At 35.0% G+C, this 19,708-nt stretch overlaps 3 protein-coding genes across 5 annotated transcripts; all 3 read right to left on the reverse strand.

The window, feature by feature from the left end:
* Positions 1–972: 972 nt before the first annotated feature.
* Positions 973–5,157, reverse strand: LOC115955606. The gene is made up of 4 exons (XM_031073802.1): positions 4,880–5,157; positions 3,311–3,525; positions 1,329–1,452; positions 973–1,249 (listed from the first exon to the last, which is right to left on the reverse strand). The coding sequence occupies exons 2-4, from the start codon at positions 3,502–3,504 to the stop codon at positions 1,172–1,174; spliced, it is 396 nt and encodes a 131-aa protein (XP_030929662.1). The 5' UTR covers positions 3,505–3,525; positions 4,880–5,157; the 3' UTR covers positions 973–1,171.
* A 3,170-nt stretch (positions 5,158–8,327) lies between these two features.
* On the reverse strand, positions 8,328–16,255 carry LOC115955605 (F-box protein At5g49610-like). Of its 3 annotated transcripts, none has more exons than XM_031073801.1 (3): positions 16,119–16,253; positions 10,924–11,024; positions 8,328–9,955 (listed from the first exon to the last, which is right to left on the reverse strand). In XM_031073801.1, exon 3 carries the CDS (start codon positions 9,909–9,911, stop codon positions 8,526–8,528), a length of 1,386 nt encoding a protein of 461 aa, XP_030929661.1. In that variant the 5' UTR covers positions 9,912–9,955; positions 10,924–11,024; positions 16,119–16,253; the 3' UTR covers positions 8,328–8,525. The 3 variants fall into 3 exon arrangements, 2 of the variants coding, with proteins under 2 accessions (XP_030929661.1, XP_030929660.1); XM_031073800.1 differs by having other exon boundaries at positions 8,328–9,952; positions 10,890–11,024; XR_004084156.1 differs by lacking the exons at positions 8,328–9,955; positions 10,924–11,024 and adding an exon at positions 11,867–12,036 and having other exon boundaries at positions 16,119–16,255.
* Positions 16,256–18,497: 2,242 nt separating this feature from the next.
* On the reverse strand, positions 18,498–18,932 carry LOC115957098 (receptor-like protein 32). Its single transcript, XM_031075329.1, has one exon. It carries the CDS (start codon positions 18,930–18,932, stop codon positions 18,498–18,500), a length of 435 nt encoding a protein of 144 aa, XP_030931189.1.
* Between the last annotated feature and the right edge of the window lie 776 nt (positions 18,933–19,708).

Genomic DNA, 19,708 nt, shown 5'->3' on the forward strand with positions numbered 1-19,708 from the left:
CTCTTTTCTCCATTTGCAAAACCAACTCAAACTTATCATCTTCTTCTTCCTCTAATACACACAAACACAAACACACCCACACAGCACTTGCAAGAGCACCACTACCAAAACACAGATCCCACCATCCACCCAACACCATCCAACCATCACCACCCAACCACCACCACCAAAACCTATTAAAACAACGGAAACCCAAAATACAACGAAAATCAAACCTAATCTACCCAAAATCCACAGAAAATCAACTTAAAATTAAACCATCAATTGAAAACCTATAACCCAAACCCAAAATCAAAATCAAAATACAAACCCAATGGTGGCAGAACGCTTGAAATCAGATGAGAGAGATTCAACGATGCAAGCTTTGACAGAGAGAGATTTCTTCAGATCTTTGAGATCGATGCTTGTGGTGGAGATTGGTTCTTGTGGTGGAGAGTTGATCTAACCGTGAGACAAAGAAGAAAAAAGAAAAGGACGAAAAAGAAGAAGAAGATGATTGTGGTGGAAAGGTAATCTAACCGTGAGAGGAAGAGGAAAAATAAGAAGATGGTTCAGCTTTTGAAGAGAGTGGAGAGTCTTGGGAATAAACCGCTGAGGAGTGGAGATGAGAGTGAAAAAATCATATCAAATGAAATGAGATAAGTACAAAAGAAAGGGAGACAAGGACAATAGAAAAGGGTAAAATGATAAAAAAAACAATTATAGAAATATTATTATTTAAATAGAATAGATTGTAAAATAGATAAACTGATATGGATGTTTTGAAAAAATGGTAATGTAAAATAGAATAAGTAGGCTCTTAATGTAAAATAGACGGAAAAATTTGTTCAGACTGATGCAGTAGACTGATGTGGTTGCTCTTACTGGTAAAAAAAACCTTCTTTATTTATTTATTTATTTTTCAATGGTTTATTTCTTGATGTTGTGTGTTTTCCTCACCTGTAATGAATTTTGTTAAAATAACAATACGCATAACAGAATTACTCATTCAATTATCACAAGCGACCAACTTATTCAGCTTACAAATGGGTAAATACAGTACATATGCTTCTTTCTGGAGAATTGTAGTAGGGGTAGGAAGGAGTTCACTGGTGAGTCTAGAAAATAGATATTGTTTTGACAACCAAAAACAATTAAACGCTGGGATTATCCAGCCAGCAGAAAGCAAAAACTAGACTGACTTGCTGTCGTTTGGTCTAGGAAGTTTCTTGTACTCGTAGTTGTTTATGTCCACTTTCTCTTGCAAAGCCTACATTACAGAAAAACAGAGAGGTCAGCTGCAACTGCCCCTGACTATATATTGAATTATGCCAGAAAAAGCACTGTACCTTCAGCTCCTCCTCCAATGAAATCTTTTTTGGTTTATACTCTATAGGTCCCGTTCTGGACAGTGCTTTTCTTGTCTCTATAATCTCCCACTCCTTATCATCCTTCACCTTCGCAATATCCTTGCTGAACTACAAAGTTCCACCACACTTTAGAAGAAGAGGAGGAAAAAATATAAATAAGTGATGATCATGATAAGAACATGCCAGAAATAACCAACAAACTCCAATGTTACAGAGCAAGCACAAAGGACACAAACAAACTGTCTTCAATACATTTCTTTGAGATATGCACCAGCAATGAATGTAAGGCTTGCACATCACTTTCATTACCAATATAGCTTGGTCTGTTTGGATTGAACTTATTGTTGCTGAAACTGAAAACTGAAAACACTGTAGCAAAATAATTTTTAAATGTGTAAATAGTACTGTGAGACTTATTTTTAATATTTTTTTAATATATGAACAGTGTATGTACAGTACATAAACAGTACTTACACTGTTCATAACAGTATATTTTGTCTCCCAAAGTCAACAAATGCGGGCAAAAGAAAAAAAAAAAAAAAAAAAAAAAAAAAACAAAGGAAAACGCAACACTAAAACGTGGACGCAGGATTCCTTGGAATCCAAACGCCCTCTTTGAAGGAACTTATTAAGCACAACAAGCTTGAGCTAGCAAAAATAAGAGTGTATACACAAATAACTGGGTTTTCAAATGGTCAAGTATACAGGGGGACACCCAAATATACTCAGAAATCATGAGCTCAATGCGAAGCTACTCATTAAGCTCAAGACTCAATGTCAAGGTCAAGCCATCAAGGTAGGAAATGGCTAAAGAAAATGAATAAACAACTCTATTCTATCAGTTTGTCCACTGTTGGTTTCTGTACTGCATTACAACCTACAAAGAGATGACCAGATACTTCATTTATATCTAAAATTAGGATTAATTAGTGTCTAGACCTTAAAAAAAGTGAGGTTTTCAGAAGTTTTACATAATAAAAAAAGCACTTGACAAATGGACTCTTAGAAATAGAGGGGCCTTCACATCATTTTTACCAAAACGGTCCAATAAAAAAATCAACTTTGATTGCTTGCATCCTACTATAAATGATAGAAAAAACACATGGTGCTATAGGCACAGGTATTCAAGGGTTACAAGTTGTAGTGGACCAGAACACTCTATGGCTGAAAAGGTGGAAGATCTGATTTTAACTCTTATTTGTACAGTTTCCAGCAATCGAGACTATATAATCTTACAACACTGGTACTCCAACTTACTTACTTGGACAAGCTTTAGATCCATAAATGAAATACCTAAAGCCATTAACTTAAAATTTTAGAACACCCTTAACCAAAAAAAAAAAAAACCCCAAAATTTATCATGAATGCTTATTTGAACCAGCACCAATTTCCTCCTTCATTTTTAGCCCCTTTTTGGTCTTTTGATGTAAAATTACTCATCGAATCTGATTGAATCAACATCCTCAGAGGTCCCAATTTTGATTCCTAGAAATCCCCCCATCCTTTACTTTGTTTGTCCAGTCTAAATATTACTTTTAGAAAACAAAAAGAAAAGGAACCACTTTTGATCCCTTTAGTCTTAATTTTTACTCCACGATCCACAAGAACTTGCCTATGAACAAACAAAACTATCTGTCCACAAGGTAAAAAAACAGCCCTCTTACATCCACACTCCAGTAACCATGCTCTGTCTAAGCGTCCGTTTGGACTGAGGTTTTAAAAGTATACTTGTAAGAAAAAGTAAGGTTTTAAAGAGCTGTACATAAAAGCAAGCCAAGCTTATAAGCTCTAGCCAAACAGACACTAAGACATAACAGATGTCTAATCAGAAAAATCAAAGCGAATGTTAGACAAGATCGAACAGCACTTCATGAAATAATACTTGAATTGCAACTTTAAATATAAGTTCAGAAGACTTGAAATAAATAAATTCACTAATTTATAGCAACAACAGCACTAACCTGCCTTGCAAGAGATGTCCAAAACCAACTGCCCCAAACACCACGAGTGAGATCATTGGAAGCCCATATCTGATAAATGGGCTTTTTCTACCCCATCTTTTGAAGGACAATCCTGAATTCTGAATCTTAGAGGTTGCAGATGAAACATTAGTAGCTTTATGCGACTGACCCGTTGCTGTCTCAATACTTGTCATTTCTGCACACCATAAGAACACCTGCATAGCAACATCAAGATCACTTCTATTTGTAAACATAAGATGACTTCTTGGGTTAGTGAACAAGCCATAAAGCTCAGATTTCTGACCTTTTTCCTTCATAGCTTATTCATTTATTTTTTTTAAAGATAACGAAAAATTTTATTAAGAAAAAATAGCCAACCTGAGTACATTGAGGATGGACTGTGGGGGCAAAAATCAAGAACCAAAATTACAATGATCAAGTAAAACAAGAAGGGATATAGAAGAAAAATGTGACAGAGCCACACTCCAAACAAGGAGAGTAAGTAAGAAAAAGGACTTAATCTCTAGCAAGGACTGTTCGCATCCATTAAAGCATCTAGCATTTCTTTCACTCCAAATACACCACATCAAGCAATGCGGCACAAGTCTCCCAAATATATATATATATATATATATATATATATTTTTTAAAGGGCAATCATATAATGTGAAAATTTGAATATAAGTCTACCATTGACTAATCATCTGGTAAATGCAATAACAACCCAAGCAGTATCCACTAATTACTATCTTCTTCTTTTTTTCTCTCTCTCATTTTTTAAATGAGATTGTAAAGTCCATTAATCCATTAAAACCCAATAATTTCCTCATCAAAGCTTTACATATTTTGAAATAAAATGATTTAATTGACGTAAATGGTTAACTCCAAGCATGTTTGCCCTATGCTTGACTGCTTAGATAATACAGGAAAAGCCAAAATTTCCCAAAAAAAAAAGAAAAAAAAAAAGTACACACACACATTTATAAAATAAATTAAGCTTCATAACTTCCCAATTGTATATCACACTTTCATAAACATATCAAGGAAAATAGAATATAATGTGAAATAATGTATAATTCTTCCTCTTCTTCTGCGCTCATCAATGCTTCTAAGATGCTCTTATCCTACCCAAGGCCTTCCTCCTCAGGCATCGAGGGCTGAATTGAAACCACCGAAAAGTTGCTACCTTTACAAGAACAAGACTCACCTGAGTTCCACCACCTCAAAATCCCCTCCTGAATTCATTTTCTTATCACCACTTGATTCCCCAACACTCCCCTTCCTTCCCTCCCTCCTCCAAATCCAACCAAAAAGTCACTACCTTTACAAGGCTCAGGGCCGGCTCTTCCCTTTTAGAAAACAACCAACCGGGTAGTAGAGGAAAAAAAATTTAGTTTCAAATGAATTACAAAAAATAATCTGGCACATCCTTTTAACCAAAAAAACAAAAATTTTGGTAAATCCTATTAAACATTGGTTCTAAACAAAATCATTGACCAGATAAACTACAAATCCGGTCTAAGAGATTAACCACAAAACAATCACAAATCAAAACCCTAAAAATTTTACCTTTCTCTCTAGTCTCTAGTCTCTGCTCTCCGCCTCTCTCTAGTCTCCAGTCTCCACTGTTCAGTCTCCAGCTGGACCGCCTCAGCCTCTCTCTGATTCTCTGCTCTCCGCCTCTCTCAAGTCTCAACTGCTCACCTCACCCTATCAGGTTCTGAGGTTCAGGAATCAGGTATAAAATTATAAATATTATTTGTTAAGAACTTAACATAACTTTGTTTATTTGGGCCCTCCCTGGCTGCTTTTGTAAATCAGTTTATCATTATGGCTGCCTGGACCCTCCCTGGACTGGGCGTTAAGTTTGGGCCTTCAAGTTTTTTTTTTTTTTTTTTTTGGTTATAGATGGGATTTGCTTTGTGTTTTGTTTTTTTTTTTTTTTTTTTTTTTTTTTGGGGGGGTGGGTTTTATTAATAAGTCTTGTGTCAGTATTATGACTGTGCTTAAATTTTTGTTATACTTGTACTTAATTTTTTTTAATTTATATAGGTTGAGATTGCTAAAAACTTGTTATTGTTCAGTGAAACTACAACAATACTTTTTATATAAATCATGTTCTATTTCTCATTTATTCTACAGTTAAAAGTTATTTTTTATTTTAGTCTTTATAAATATATTGTTTGATTATAAATGTCTACTAGAAAATATGCATCTGGATATGAAAAACTTAAAAAAAAAAAAAGAAAAAAAAAGAAAAAGAAAAATTAATTGGCACGAGTGAGATCATGAAGTAATCATGATACCACCCATCTCAAGCTATAAATAGGAGAATAGAATGAGAAGTGAGGGTTGGCAATTCTAGAGAGAAAACAGAGAGTAAAAGAGTGATAGAACTAGCACCATCAGGAGGGAGAGCAACCCGGAGACGAAAAAGAAAGGGAATTCGTGAGAACTAGAAAGTGTCATTGAGTCGCTTGGCAAATGACTACCCATAGTAGGAAACACTAAGCCCATTATACAAGTAAGTTGTGAGCCCAATTTGAGGCCTAGCGTGTTACTGGGATTTTGGGTACGCACAACCCTTAAGTTCCAAGTTCAATATACTTATGAATGTTAGGACACCACTTCCTTTTATATATAAAATCCAGGTGAAAATTGACAGTTAAAGCTCCCATTCACCTATACTCCTCCCAATACCAAATCCCAGTCCCTACAATTATCATCATCACCCTCTCTTCTCCTCCGTCAAAATGAATTGACAATGGGCGGAAGCTACTGGCGCTGCTAAGGTAAGCACAACACCACCAAAGCGTGGGGTTAGGTGATCGGCATGACAAGCTTTGTGGTCAACAAAGAAAAGGTCTACGGATTGGTTAGGATATACTTGATGACAGGTAGGGGTGTCCAACTCAACCGGTGGCCCGACCCATTCGATAAATCCGACCGGACCCAGACTGACTGCCAGCCGATTCGACTACTCCGACGGTTGGTGTCGAGTTTTCTTCTCTAGAATTCGATCTGGGCGGATAGGTCTTGGATCTTTTCCCCACAACCTGAAGAAACCCGAACCGACCGAGCTCTATAGCATTTTCCGGCGAGATTTCAGCTAGATCCATGAAATCTCCACCGGATTTGGCAAGATCTCGTCGTTTACGCTCAGATCCAGCTACAATCTAATGGATTTTGCTCAAATAAGGCTCAAACCCGTTGAAAATATGATGGGTTTTGCTCAAATCCGGCGAAACTCCGATGGTATTGCTAAAATTCGACAATGATTTGGTGTATTTTTGCTTAGATCTCGTGAGTTTTGCAAAAATCAGGTGACGATTTGATGTTTTTTTTGCTTAGATCTGGAGATTTTTGCACAAATCTGACGAAGATCCGGTGAAAAATACAATCGCCGTCAAAATGGAATCTTCGGCGGCATCATCATCGGCTTCGACCGATTTAACCGCCGATCAAACAACTCCGATCCGACCTGACCCGTTGGTGTTTGCGGTCGGCGACGGGTTTTCTCGTCGGTAATTCGATGTCATCGGGTCGATTCCGAGTTGGGCACAAACCCGACCCGGACCGACCCGTGGACACCCCTAATGACAGGTCTAGGTTTTAGGGGAGCTAAACATTATTTTTATAAATAGTCTGTTTTAGGTCTAGCACAAGAACACATGATGACAAATTGACAATCATCTTTAAAGGAAAACTCTTGTTTACTATATTTGGAATGCAATAATCATCAAGAAGATGAGTGAAAATGGAAAACCGCATCCCAGTAAAATTTCCCTAACACTTAAAATATTGTTGAACACACAGGCTTAAGATGTGTGTGAGTCTGAACCTTTGCTGGTGAATCTGTAAAGAAGATATTTGGGTATCCCACCTCTTAAAATGCACTTGAACCTTCAATCCAAAACTGACCGTCAGGCATAAAATTTCCATTGCCTAGTCATAACTTTAAAACATGGCCTCCGTCTTTGCCTCCAAGACCCGATTAACCACCAGCAAGCTTTTGCAAATTATGTAAATAATAAAATTTTACAAACAACATAAATTGTCCTCATAATACTTATAATATATATATATATATATATGTATATATATATATATATATATAAATAAAAGAATTGTCATCAGACTTCTCTAACAAAGAACATAAATAAGACGTGTGGGGGATGACCAATTGTAACTAAGTATTAACTAATTTATAAGGATAAATTTTGACCCCAAACTTTATTGACGCTATTTTTTACGGACACGGCTTGTATCTAGTGCATTAGTGCATTGGACACAATCCCAACCCATTTTTTACAAACCCATTTTCTGACAAATTATAAGACTATCTATGTGTATTATTTAAATAAGTCATAAGACTCATTAAAAATCTCATGCGATTAATACTACACATAAATAGTCTCTTCAACTGCCGCATAATAGGTTGAAGTAAGACAGTTCTAAATTTGTTTGAAGCCAAACTTTTTTCAGTCTATAATAACATATATGATAACTTTAGTCTAAAATAAAATCCACCAAGTTTCTATATCTTCAGGGTTAGGCTACTCCCAGGTCAATTGCCTACAAGTCAGCACTCTAAAAAATTTGTTTGACCCACAAAGAGATATTCAATCCACCAAGTTTCTATTATGCATTTTACAAACTAATTTTATAAATGGCTAACAATGATTCAATCAATGTCAATTCAACACAAGATTTGGTGCTCTCATAAATGGCTAACAAAGATTTCCTTAACAAACCGTTAAATTTAACGGGTTAACAGGCAAGTACTAGAATTTTGCACAACTAGGCATAAACAGTGGATAACTGGTTAGATTATATGACAGCCAAATAACACCCAGACAAGTGTTTAATCTAAGGTCAGGATATCCATATACAATATCAACAAATGCCATTATCCCCAAACCAAGCATCCTTTTAGGTTTTCATCAATTTATATTCAACACAAGACAACCGTACGAAAGACCTAAACGCACACTTAGTAAAAAATGAGATACCAAAATGAAAAAAACAATCGTTGATAACTTTAGCACTTGATGCAACAAACACAAATATGCCTGAATAGTTAAGATGGTAAGGATTAAGGAAGTCAAATATCTTTGTACATGCCAAAAAACCTAAGGCTTCATTAAGTTGGTAGGCTGATGCTGCCAATTCAAGCAAAAGAAATACAAATAATTCCAATTCAATGGGCACCTGCTTAGAAATGTGGTGAGCTTACGGGTTTGATTCTTTTTCTTTTTCGCCTTCCTTGATAAGAACTAGAATTTGAAGCAACAAAACCACAGGAACGTATTAGCCCGAGAAGGCCACTCATTGCTGAGGTAGCTGAACATGGGAGCACAGTTGCTGGGACTGAAATCAAATCATCAATGGAGTTCTGTTTCACCTTGAGAACACCATTTGCTGCCAAGGTAGCCAAGTATGGGAGTACAGTCGCAGGTACATAATTATAATGGTCCAAAAAAGGGGCATGTAACATATGATGACGTTTTAGGACTCCGTTCCTAAAATTATATGACTCCAACCTGCCCCATCTCATCATATAAATAAACTCATCATAGAAAGTCAAAATTCCTAGTGCTAAATAACCAGGTGCAAAAATATCATCCTTAGGAATGCACCCAACACGACGTATACTGAACTGAAGATAGTCAGTCATTACTTGACCTTCCACACGAAACTGATCTAAATTCAACTGGTGCTTAAGGACCCAATCAAGTTTTTGACAATCTTTTAACATCCATACTCTAAGATCAGACTCATCAACACACGCGTAATGAAGATACCCATCTGAATCCCCAAGGCAATCGCTATTTCGAACACCATATCTCAACATCGGACCTAGTGCTATGATCACTCCAGACAGCTCTTCTTCCAGATCAAAAGTGATTATTCTCTGTTTCTTGGTCAACCAATAAAACCTTCCTTTGATATGAATATATTTGTTCTCGTTAAGATCGTCCTCGCAGTGGCAGACTTCCATGGAGGTTTTCCATTTTCCAGTTTCTGAGGAGTAAATAACGAAGGAATAAGAATTCTGGTCATATTTTTGACGCTGAATGCTCACCACTTTAAAACAAGAGGCCTTGTTTGATGAAGAGCCAAATGGGTAGAAAGCAAATGCAAAGATGTGACCAACATGACAATTAGTGGGTCTAAGGGAAATCCATTCCCTTGTAATTGGGTTGCAAATGAAGATCACTAGCATTGGTTGTTCCAAAGTTTGACGACTTCTACAACAAACGAGTCCATTACTGGAACCCATTATGACAACTCCACTTGCAGGAAAACTATCTCGTATCATAATTGGAACACGACGGTCGTCTTCAAAAAAAGATCCACAGGTAGTAAAAAACGACATCCTACATCTTAAACGATCACCAGTAATATCACTACGCTGGTCAATAAGGAGGGTTGTGATGCCCCTGAGTTGGGACCTTTGGTGGTGAAGACGTAAGAAGGATGGATCAGATATAAGGTTCTTCCACCTCTTGGAGACACACTTGAAACGCGAAAGTTGCAAAGCTGAAAATCGGGATAATATTTCCATTGCAAGATCATCATTTGAAAAGATGGCTTCCATCTTTCTTTAGATCAAAGACTAGAGTCACCACAGGAAAGCTTCTGCAAAAGATATAAATAAGAAAATTTTACTAATAAGATAAATTGTCACTACAATCTTCTGTCAAAAATATTAATGAAGAATAGAAATAAAACTAATTGACTTAGTGAGGTGAGATGAATGGGGACAACGCTAATGGACCATATGTCAATCGCTGTTGATTTGTGTGTGATAGTGTCTATGATTTGATTTGCTCCAAATTAACATTTTAAAAATCCATCAGGTTCCTACATCTTTCAGGCTGATCCCAGGTCAATTGAATTGAGTAGAGGTCAGCCCTTTTGTAGAATTCGTTTGATTCATTTAGGGCTATCCAGGTAGGTTATAATTTTCATAGAGAGGACTCTTACATTTAAACCATTTAGCACTGAAAATTCAGCTCAAAAGTAGTTCTCCATAATTTACCAAAATTCTATTAAGGTGACAAACTCAAATCTGTAATAGAAAGATTTCTGTAAAGAAAAATTCTCACAGTAACTTTACTTAGAGAAGTCCATTTATATTGAAACATAATTCAATATTAAAGCTATGGATGTTAACTTTCAATCTAAAAGTCCTAGGCTTCCAAAAAACACTCTGTTGTTTATTATTCCAAAACTAGGCTTTGATATCTGTAACACATTTTTAATCATAACACAGAGAAGGAATTACAAGGTAGACAACATTGCAAAGAAATTTTATAACTTGTGAAGTGTTAACACAAGGAGTCATACACTAATCCTAAACAAAATCTGGAATTTTACACAGATGCAACATGAAAAAGCTGAATAAGGAACTTTAAATCTAATATCAAGATACACAGATGCAACATGAACAAGAGCCATTGTACCCCCATACCTTAAAGCTTCTTTTAATGAATTATTCATCAAATTTAATCAAACTCATGTCTAAAATCAAACGTATTTAATCAATCACAAATCAAAACCCTAAAAATTTTACCTTTCTCTCTAGTCTCTAGTCTCTGCTCTCCGCCTCTCTCTAGTCTCCAGTCTCCACTGTTCAGTCTGGTCTCTCTCTGATTCTCTGCTCTCCGCCTCTCTCAAGTCTCAACTGCTCACCTCACCGTATCAGGTTCTGAGGTTCAGGAAGGAATCAGGTATAAAATTATAAATATTATTTGTTAAGAACTTAAGATAACTTTGTTTATTTGGGCCCTCCCTGGCTGCTTTTGTAAATCAGTTTATCGTTATGGCTGCCTGGACCCTCCCTGGACTGGGCGTTAAGTTTGGGCCTTCAAGTTTTTTTTTTTTTTTTTGGTTATAGATGGGATTTGTTTTGTGTTTTGTGTTTTGTTTTGTTTTTTTTTTTTTTTTTTTTTTTTTTTTTTTTTTTTTGTTTTTTTTTTTTGGGGTGGGTTTTATTAATAAGTATTGTGTCAGTGTTATGGCTGTGCTTAAATTTTTGTTATGCTTGTACTTAATTTTTTTTTTAATTTATATAGGTTGAGATTGCTAAAAACTTGTTATTGTTCAGTGAAACTACAACAATACTTTTTATATAAATCATGTTCTATTTCTCATTTGTTTTACACTTAAAAGTTATTTTTTATTTTAGTCTTTATAAATATATTGTTTGATTGTAAATGTCTACTAGAAAATATGCATCTGAATATGAAAAACTTAAAAAAGGAAAAAAAGAAGAAAAATTAATTGAGTCTCAAAAAGGATCAATGAATAAATTTGTTATTAGTAATAAACAAAATATAACACAAAATTTAGATAAAAATATCACAAATGAGCAAGAAATTCACCAAAATAATTTAGAAGAAAATGGTGTTCAATTTTGCAATACAACAAATCTTAATAATGAACTTCAAAATAATTTAGAAGAAAATGAAAATAATGATGAAAAATATAATATAAAAATATTAAATAAACATTAATTTAATTAATATATAAGTATAAAAAATACTCCATTTTTAGTTTTCGCCTTAGGCCCCAAAATGTCTAGGGTCGCCCCTATTTCCCTGTCATCCTTTCTCTGCCTCAACCCACGTCACACTGTGCTCCATGGCTGACCACCAAGCTCTTCTTCTAAATCTCCATGGCTGGAGCTTTTCAAGCTTATCACCTCCAACCACGCACCACTGCCGAAACCCAACCAAAATCAAATCACGACCACCACCACGACCAAAACCCAACCAAAATCAAATCGCAACAAAAACCTAGAAGCCCACTAAATCACAAATCAAATCACACTCACCGAAATCAAAGCAAAAAACCCACCAAAACAACCAAAATCACAAAATAAAAACACTGAAAGTGAACCCACCGTTAAAAAAACATATATTGGTTTTGTTATTATATTTTAGAAGAAGAATCATCTTGTTGAACTAATTTTAGATCCAAATTAATCAAACACATACCACAAGCAAGAATGATAAACTAAAAGCAAAGCAAAAAAAATGGTATTTCTCAGAAAAGTGTTTTCAGAAAATAGAAAGGGTAAACAAAATATAAAAACTATTCACACACCATAATCTCAAATAAATAAATAAATAACCAAAAATCACACACCATAATCCGGTGAAACCTCGTGAGCTACAATTTCACCTAAGAGGATCGTCTAAGTTGAGAGGAAGAGATTTTCATAGTCTTTGGCTCGACAGCACAATTTTCGATTTCCTTTCTTGACGTGGCTTTCGCTTGCTCCTCTTCTGTCAGCCTAGGCGACGTATAAAGGGAAATAAAAAGAAGAAGAACAAAGCACCACGTAAAAAAGAATAAAAGAAAAATGGTGAGAGAAGAAAGACGGACTGAGATCAGATGCACTGTCGTAGGTATTTTTTTTTACATTTTTTACTCTTTTTTTTTTTAACTTTTTAACTCTCTTTTAATATATTTTATTTAATGATTGAAATTAAAAACAACTTTTAATCTCAGCCATTAATTACAATTGCATCAGGATATTGCACCTAAATCTGTAAAAGACAAAGAAACCTACACATACACATACACATACATAAGCACACATAAACACATACACATACACATATACATACACATACATAAGCACACATACACACACATACATAAACATACAAATACACATACACATAAATATACACATACATAAGCACAAATACACACATACATAAACATACAAATACACATACACATACAAATACACATACACATAAATATACATATACATATACATAAATAAAAACACACATACACATAAACACGTATAAACTCACATAAACGTAAACATAAATACACATAAACTTAAATATAAACATAAACACACATAAATGTTCGATTTAGCACATCAAAGTAACTAACGAAATTGTTTGAGGATTGGTGTAAGTTTGCAATTTTTTCCGGTCTATATGAGGGTTTAATTTTTCTCAGTCTGTATGTGTGTTTATGTCTATGTATGTTTATGTTTATGTGTATGTGTGTTTATGTTTGTTTGTTTTTGTGTATGTTTGTTTGTATTTGTGTTCATGTATGTTTATGTGTATGTGTGTTTATATTTATATTTATGTTTATAAATATAAACATACATAAACATACACACATACATAAACATGCATAAATATAAATGAACATAAACATAAGGCGTAAATGCACTTTTAGTCCCTACATTTTGACGTTTTTCCATTTTAGTCCCTACATTTTATTTTTTCCACTTTTAGTCCCTAAACCAATTAACGCGTTTTTATTTTCGTCCTTTCCGTTAGTCAACTGACGGAAATAGCTGAGGTGGCAGCCGGAGACATTAAAATATTATAAAAAATGCCACATCACCTATGACACATCAGCATTTAAATTTAAAAAATTAATTTATTAATTTTAACTAAATAAAAAAAAATAAAAACAGAATTAAAAATCAAAATTCAGCTTAATTAAGATTTAAAGAGTACAAACTCAAAAAAATCATACAAACCCAAAAATCAAACACAGAAAAACCAAATCCACATCATATTAAACATGAACAAGAAATTAAACATGAACACATTAAACATTTGAACAAGAAGACAAACACAGAAAATTTAAAACCCAAAAAATTAGCATTAGATCCACATCAACACAAAATTATACATGAACAAATCCGAAAAATAAAACCCCCACACCACCAAAGCATCAAACACAAAACTCAAACCCAGAATTTCTAGCCCCCAAACACAAAAACACTAAACTCTAAACCCAAATTTTCGGGCACCAAAGAAAATAGAAGAAAAGAAAGAGTATGATTCTCTTATCTTTTTGAGAAACCAACACAAAATCAACTTAAACCAACACAAAACTCAACAATCTGAAACCCAACGATCAACGACCCACTGATCTAAAACCCAACGATCTGAAACTCAACTCAAACCACCGATTCGAAACCTCCAAATGCACCAGATCCACCACCTTTGATCTCTACTTCTGTTTCATTGCAAGGAACCCAGGCTGCCTCAAGCTTCAATCCTTCGTTGTTGACCACGACGCCACGAACGGCAGTGAGTCCTTTCTGGGCTTGGTCTATGGGTTTCACATCAATGGACCTAGCCGATCCAAACCCAGAAAACCCAGATCTACCCAGAAAACCACCACCACAAACCCACCAACCACACCACCGCCGATCACCACCACATCATAACCCAGCAACCCAAATCAGCCAAAAGTCACGAACCCAGCCAAAACCAGATTCATGGCAGCCCACAGCCTGACCCACCAAGCCCACGACAGCCCACCACCGCTGCATGTCCTTAACCCACGATTCATAGCCACCAAACCCGACCCACCACCAACATCAAGAGTAGGGGCCATTGAAGACGAAGGAATCGACCTCGAATCTGCCCAGAATGACTTGAACAATCGCTGGTCCACTCGTCGGTGGTGGAAGTACCATTAAGGCACTCGATGGAGAGGACCGTCGGAGAAAAATAAATAAGAGAAAGCCAAGAGAGGAGTTTGACCCGAGAGAGAGATTTGGGAAAATGAAAGATGAGTTTGGGTCTGAGTTTAGTGTTTATTGATGATTTTGTTTTGTTTGGTTGACAAGAAAATTTAAGAAAAATTGAGAAAGTTACTACAAGTTTTTTTTTTTCTTACTCTTTAAATCTTAATTAAGGTGAATTTTGATTTTTAATTCTGTTTTTATTTTTTTTATATAGTTAAAATTAATAAATTAATTTTTTAAATTTAAAAGCTTATGTGTCATAGGTGATGTGGCATTTTTATAATATTTTAATGTCTCCGGCTGCCACCTCAGCTATTTCCGTCGGTTGACTAACGGAAAGGACGAAAATAAAAACGCGTTAATTGGTTTAGGGACTAAAAGTGGAAAAAATAAAATGTAGGGACTAAAATGGAAAAACGTCAAAATGTAGGGACTAAAAGTGCATTTACGCCTAAACATAAACACACATGCACATACACATAAACATAAACATACACATACACACACATAAACATACACATACACATACACATACACACTCATACACATACACATACATAAACACACATACACACACACATATTTTTAGTTCTTGCCTTAGGTCCCAAAATGTCTAGGGCCGCCTCTGACAAGGCTCAAGTAAAAATTTAATTTGCATTCTACGGTAAGTATCAGTTTTTTCTAGGCTCTCTTTACACCAAGTCTAATTCTACATGGGTTAAAGCTAGTCTATCCATATCAACCATTCGACCCAAATATGTTTTCTCTTTCTTTCTAATTTTCGCATGTGGGACTTGGTATTATTATAAGGAAAAGTTAGGCATTTCCCAACTACACGATGTGCTTATTTTAACAAGGAACCCCAGATAAAAAAATCCCAAAATTCCGGAGAAATTTGCCCCACAAGAAATGATCATATAGTTTGTCCAACAATAACCAAACCCAAATGCCAAATTCGAAGTACCCATCAATAACAACGGTCTAAGTAACAACTTTCTTCTTCGGCATTTTATCAAACACTTTATGAGCGTCGGCTAATTTCCCAAAACCCCAGATATGTAGTAATCAATTTAGCAAACATTTTTAACAACAATCACATATATTTTTCAAACCTCCAGTCTATTAACAAACAGATAACAAGTTAAAGCTCAGCTCTAAAAATTGAGGGTAAAGTTGGAGAATTGAATTGTAATTTCATTGTTTTCAGCGACCAAACAAACAAACAAACAAACAAACAATAAAGAGAGAAAGGAAGAAGAATCTGTGTGTCCGTACCTGGCTAAGATCGTTGAAACAAAAGGAGCTTTGAATTCACTGAGCAATCCAAAAAAACACGCAAAACTAAGAAGTTTTGATTTGGCAACAGAGAGAGCAACCTCTAGTTTTCGTTCCAAAAAGAGAAGGATTTGGGCCGGAGGACTTACTAAGGCCTAAATGACCGCAAAAAATAATGGTTTTAATTAATTAATTTTTTTTTTGCACAAAATTACAAACTCTTTTTGGTTTTTATATTCATTTGATGAAAGAATGTAATTTCAAATTTCAATTGAATAGAGTTAGAGACGTACTATTCAATAAATTTTTGTTTTCTTTATTTCTTCAAAAAATAATTAAATAGTGAATCATAAAATTTAAAAATCCTTGATCTATTAGATAAAACATTGTTAATGTGTAACTATTTTGAATACTTACAACCGATCTTAAAGATGAAAAGGCAAAATGACTATAACAGTCAAAGTTGTGAGGATATGTAAGCTATAATGAAAATAATTTTTTTGTTAAATATTTGCAAAATGACTCTAGTTTTTATTTCTTTTGTCTAAAAAAAAAAGAAAAATAAAAACCATAAAAAATGGCAAGGAGAACAATTTAGGTGGATATCATCAAAACCATAATATCTTACATATTTTTCACTTTATACAATATTTTAGTAACATGTATTACTTATCATACTTAGAATTTATAAATAACTATTTGTAACCATTATTCACTTAATTGAAAGCTTTTACAATACTGAAATTTAGATCTTGTCTAGCTTACAAGAGACTTGTTCCTACCAATTTTTTTTTTAAAAAAAAAAAAGTAAAAAAAAGAAAAAGAAAAAGAAAAGAAGCAGCTTATGAGAGACTAGCGATTAAATCCTTGGCCTTCTTTATTGTCAACATCGATTTGGAGGTAGCGCAAGGACAATCTACCCAATAAGATACATGCTTCCCACTATAACAAAGAGGCCAACCAAGTATCCAATCACTATTCTTTCCCATGAGAACCAAGTTTCTCTACTCTCAATCTTTGTTGGTTTTGCTGGTGACAAGTCTTCTTAACACGACACCCGAATTTGCATTCCACACAACCCACTATTGTTGGCATAAAAGTTCTGATTGTTCATAGTGTCCATTTGCCCACCAAAAGGAATCTTACTGTGAGATTGTTGTTACTCACATCTACAACAGTCAATTATTGCAGCTTTGTTAGTGATTGTGGAATTAAGTCTGATATTTTGTTATGTGACAAGTCTAAACTCTCAAGACTCTTTAAATCACCAAGACTTGCTAGTATCTTCCCATAAAGATTGTTATGTGAGATGTTGAGAAGCTTTAAAGCCTTTAGAGAACCTAACGTGTCCGAAATTTTACCAGAAAGTTGGTTCATTGACAGGTCCAACAAAAAATAAAGATCAAGGTTGTGGTTTGAGAGGCCTTGTTGTGACTTCTTCCAATTTATTATAAGATCATTCAACTCGATTGAGTAGTTGTAAATATCAAGGAGTTGTAAAAATGTGTGGGGTGTTTCAATCATACCAACAAGATTTCCAAATGTTGCAGGGATTTCATCAACAAGGTGGTTGCTTGAGAAATCAAGAATTTGGAGTCTACTAAGATTGGAAACACAGTTGGGGATTGAACCTTGTAGGGAGTTGTTTCGTAAAATTAATACTTGAAGGTTGAAAATTTGGCAAATAAACTCTGGCAATTCACCTGTGATTTTATTGTCATGGATATCTAAGTGTATAAGATTACTCATATTAATCAGGTTTCTAGGCAAGTTGCTAGAAAAATTATTTTCACCAAATGCAAGAAATTTAGTAGATGGTGGAAAGATTGTAGGAAGTTCACTTGAGAATTCATTTGAAGAAAAATTAATGACGTTTGGTTAAGTATTTCCATAGAATCTATTAGAGGACAAGTCCAACATTCTAAGGAAAACCATCTTGGAGATGGATTCAGAAACTTTCCCTGAAAATTTGTTTCTACCCAACATAAGAATCTCAAGTCCAGTGGCATTACCAATGTTGTCTAGCAGTTCTCCAGAAAAGTTGTTTTGGGCCAGGGAAATGACTGCTAAATTTTGAGAGTCGAAAAGGGAAGATGGAAGAGAACCCATAAGACTATTATCTGACAAAATTAGGACTCCAACTTCCATATCCGCAAGCCATTGTGGGAACATTCCTTCTAATTGGTTCTCGCTCAAGTCCAAAAATTTAAGAGTTTTGTGCATAGAAATCCAATATGGGATTTCTGCTTTGAGACCACAAGACTTCATAGACAACTGAAGTGGCATACACGTTGGCACTATATTTGCATTGTTATTCCAAATTAGATTATTCTCTCCGAGAAAAAGATCCTCCAAGCCATTGGTACTGAATAACCAAGATCAAATTTCTCCCTCGAGCAAGTTGTTTTCCAATTCAAGTGTTTCCAACTCTGTCAAATTCTGTATGGATGATGGGATTCCACCTATCAACTTGTTGTTGCTCAAGTCCAAAGTGGTTAAGTGAAATAGATCACCAATATGAATAGGAATCTCCATTGACAATACATTATGCCTCAAGTTCAATGTTTTCAATTCCTTCAAATTCAGAATTGAAGACAAGTTTTCTATGGAGGATGAGATTCGACTTGTTAGCTTGTTGTTGCTCAAGTCCAAAGCGGTTAAGCGGGATAGATTACCAATATGAGTAGGAACCTCCATTGACAGTAAATTGTACCCCAAGTCTAGTGTTCTCAATTCCTTCAAATTCACAATTGAAGATGGAATTTCACCAAAAAAATTGTTGCTGCGAAGAAGCAATTGCACCAATTTTGTCATATTCCCTATTTCTTGAGGGATATTTCCAGTAAGCAAATTGTATTGCACGCTAAATAACTGTAAGTTTTGAAGACAGCTCACTTCCCCACTTAGAATACCATGGAATGAATTGCCACTTAAATCAAGATATTGTAGATACCTCAATTGAAGAAGTTGAGAGGGAATAAAGCCATTGAATTCATTTTGCCTGAAATCAAGATAACATAAGTCACTCAGATTGGCAAAGCCGTTGCCTGAAAATTCTCCTTATATGCTATTTGCGGGTATTCCAAGCTGCTTCAAGCTCCTAATGTGAAAGAGTTGAGTCAAGATGGTAGAAGGCACCACAGAGGACTTCATAGAATCATGGAAAACGACAATACCAAAAAGGCCTATTGATGTGCATGAAATATATATAATAAAGTACTAACATATCTACGTATTTAGCCTCACTTTACATGCAAAGTGGAGCTAGCCAATTGAATGAAGCCAACTTATATCCAGCCCAGCATGAATTCAAGAGTGGACCAAAAAATTAAAGAATAAGAAGTGACCCACTACTCAATCTGACGTGGTAAAAGTGCCAAGGAAACATGTAATCATGAGGCAGTGAAGTCAGCGTGTGAAGTAAAATGAAAGAAATAAAAAGCAGAGATAAAGAATAAAGAATAAAGAGAAGCGGCCTGGAGACATGTGAAAGAGCAACGAAAAGAAAAAAAAAGAAGAAGAAATGTGGGCTTGGGCTTTCTTCTTACTCCACCGAACCACAAACAAGCGTAGGTCATTGCGGGTTTGCT

This window comes from Quercus lobata, chromosome 8, assembly GCF_001633185.2.
Source record: "Quercus lobata isolate SW786 chromosome 8, ValleyOak3.0 Primary Assembly, whole genome shotgun sequence".
Lineage (NCBI taxonomy): Eukaryota > Viridiplantae > Streptophyta > Magnoliopsida > Fagales > Fagaceae > Quercus > Quercus lobata.

Excerpts from the sequence above, each read along its gene's own strand:
- LOC115957098 (XM_031075329.1), bottom strand. The coding sequence starts at position 18,932 with ATGACAAAATTGGTGCAATTGCTTCTTCGCAGCAACAATTTTTTTGGT.
- LOC115955606 (XM_031073802.1), bottom strand. The coding sequence starts at position 3,504 with ATGACAAGTATTGAGACAGCAACGGGTCAGTCGCATAAAGCTACTAAT. Across the intron at positions 1,453-3,310 it reads GGACATCTCTTGCAAGGCAG|CAAGGATATTGCGAAGGTGA; the intron begins GTTAGTGCTGTT and ends TTTGTAGTTCAG. Across the intron at positions 1,250-1,328 it reads CATTGGAGGAGGAGCTGAAG|GCTTTGCAAGAGAAAGTGGA; the intron begins GTACAGTGCTTT and ends TCTGTAATGTAG.
- LOC115955605 (XM_031073801.1), bottom strand. The coding sequence starts at position 9,911 with ATGGAAGCCATCTTTTCAAATGATGATCTTGCAATGGAAATATTATCC.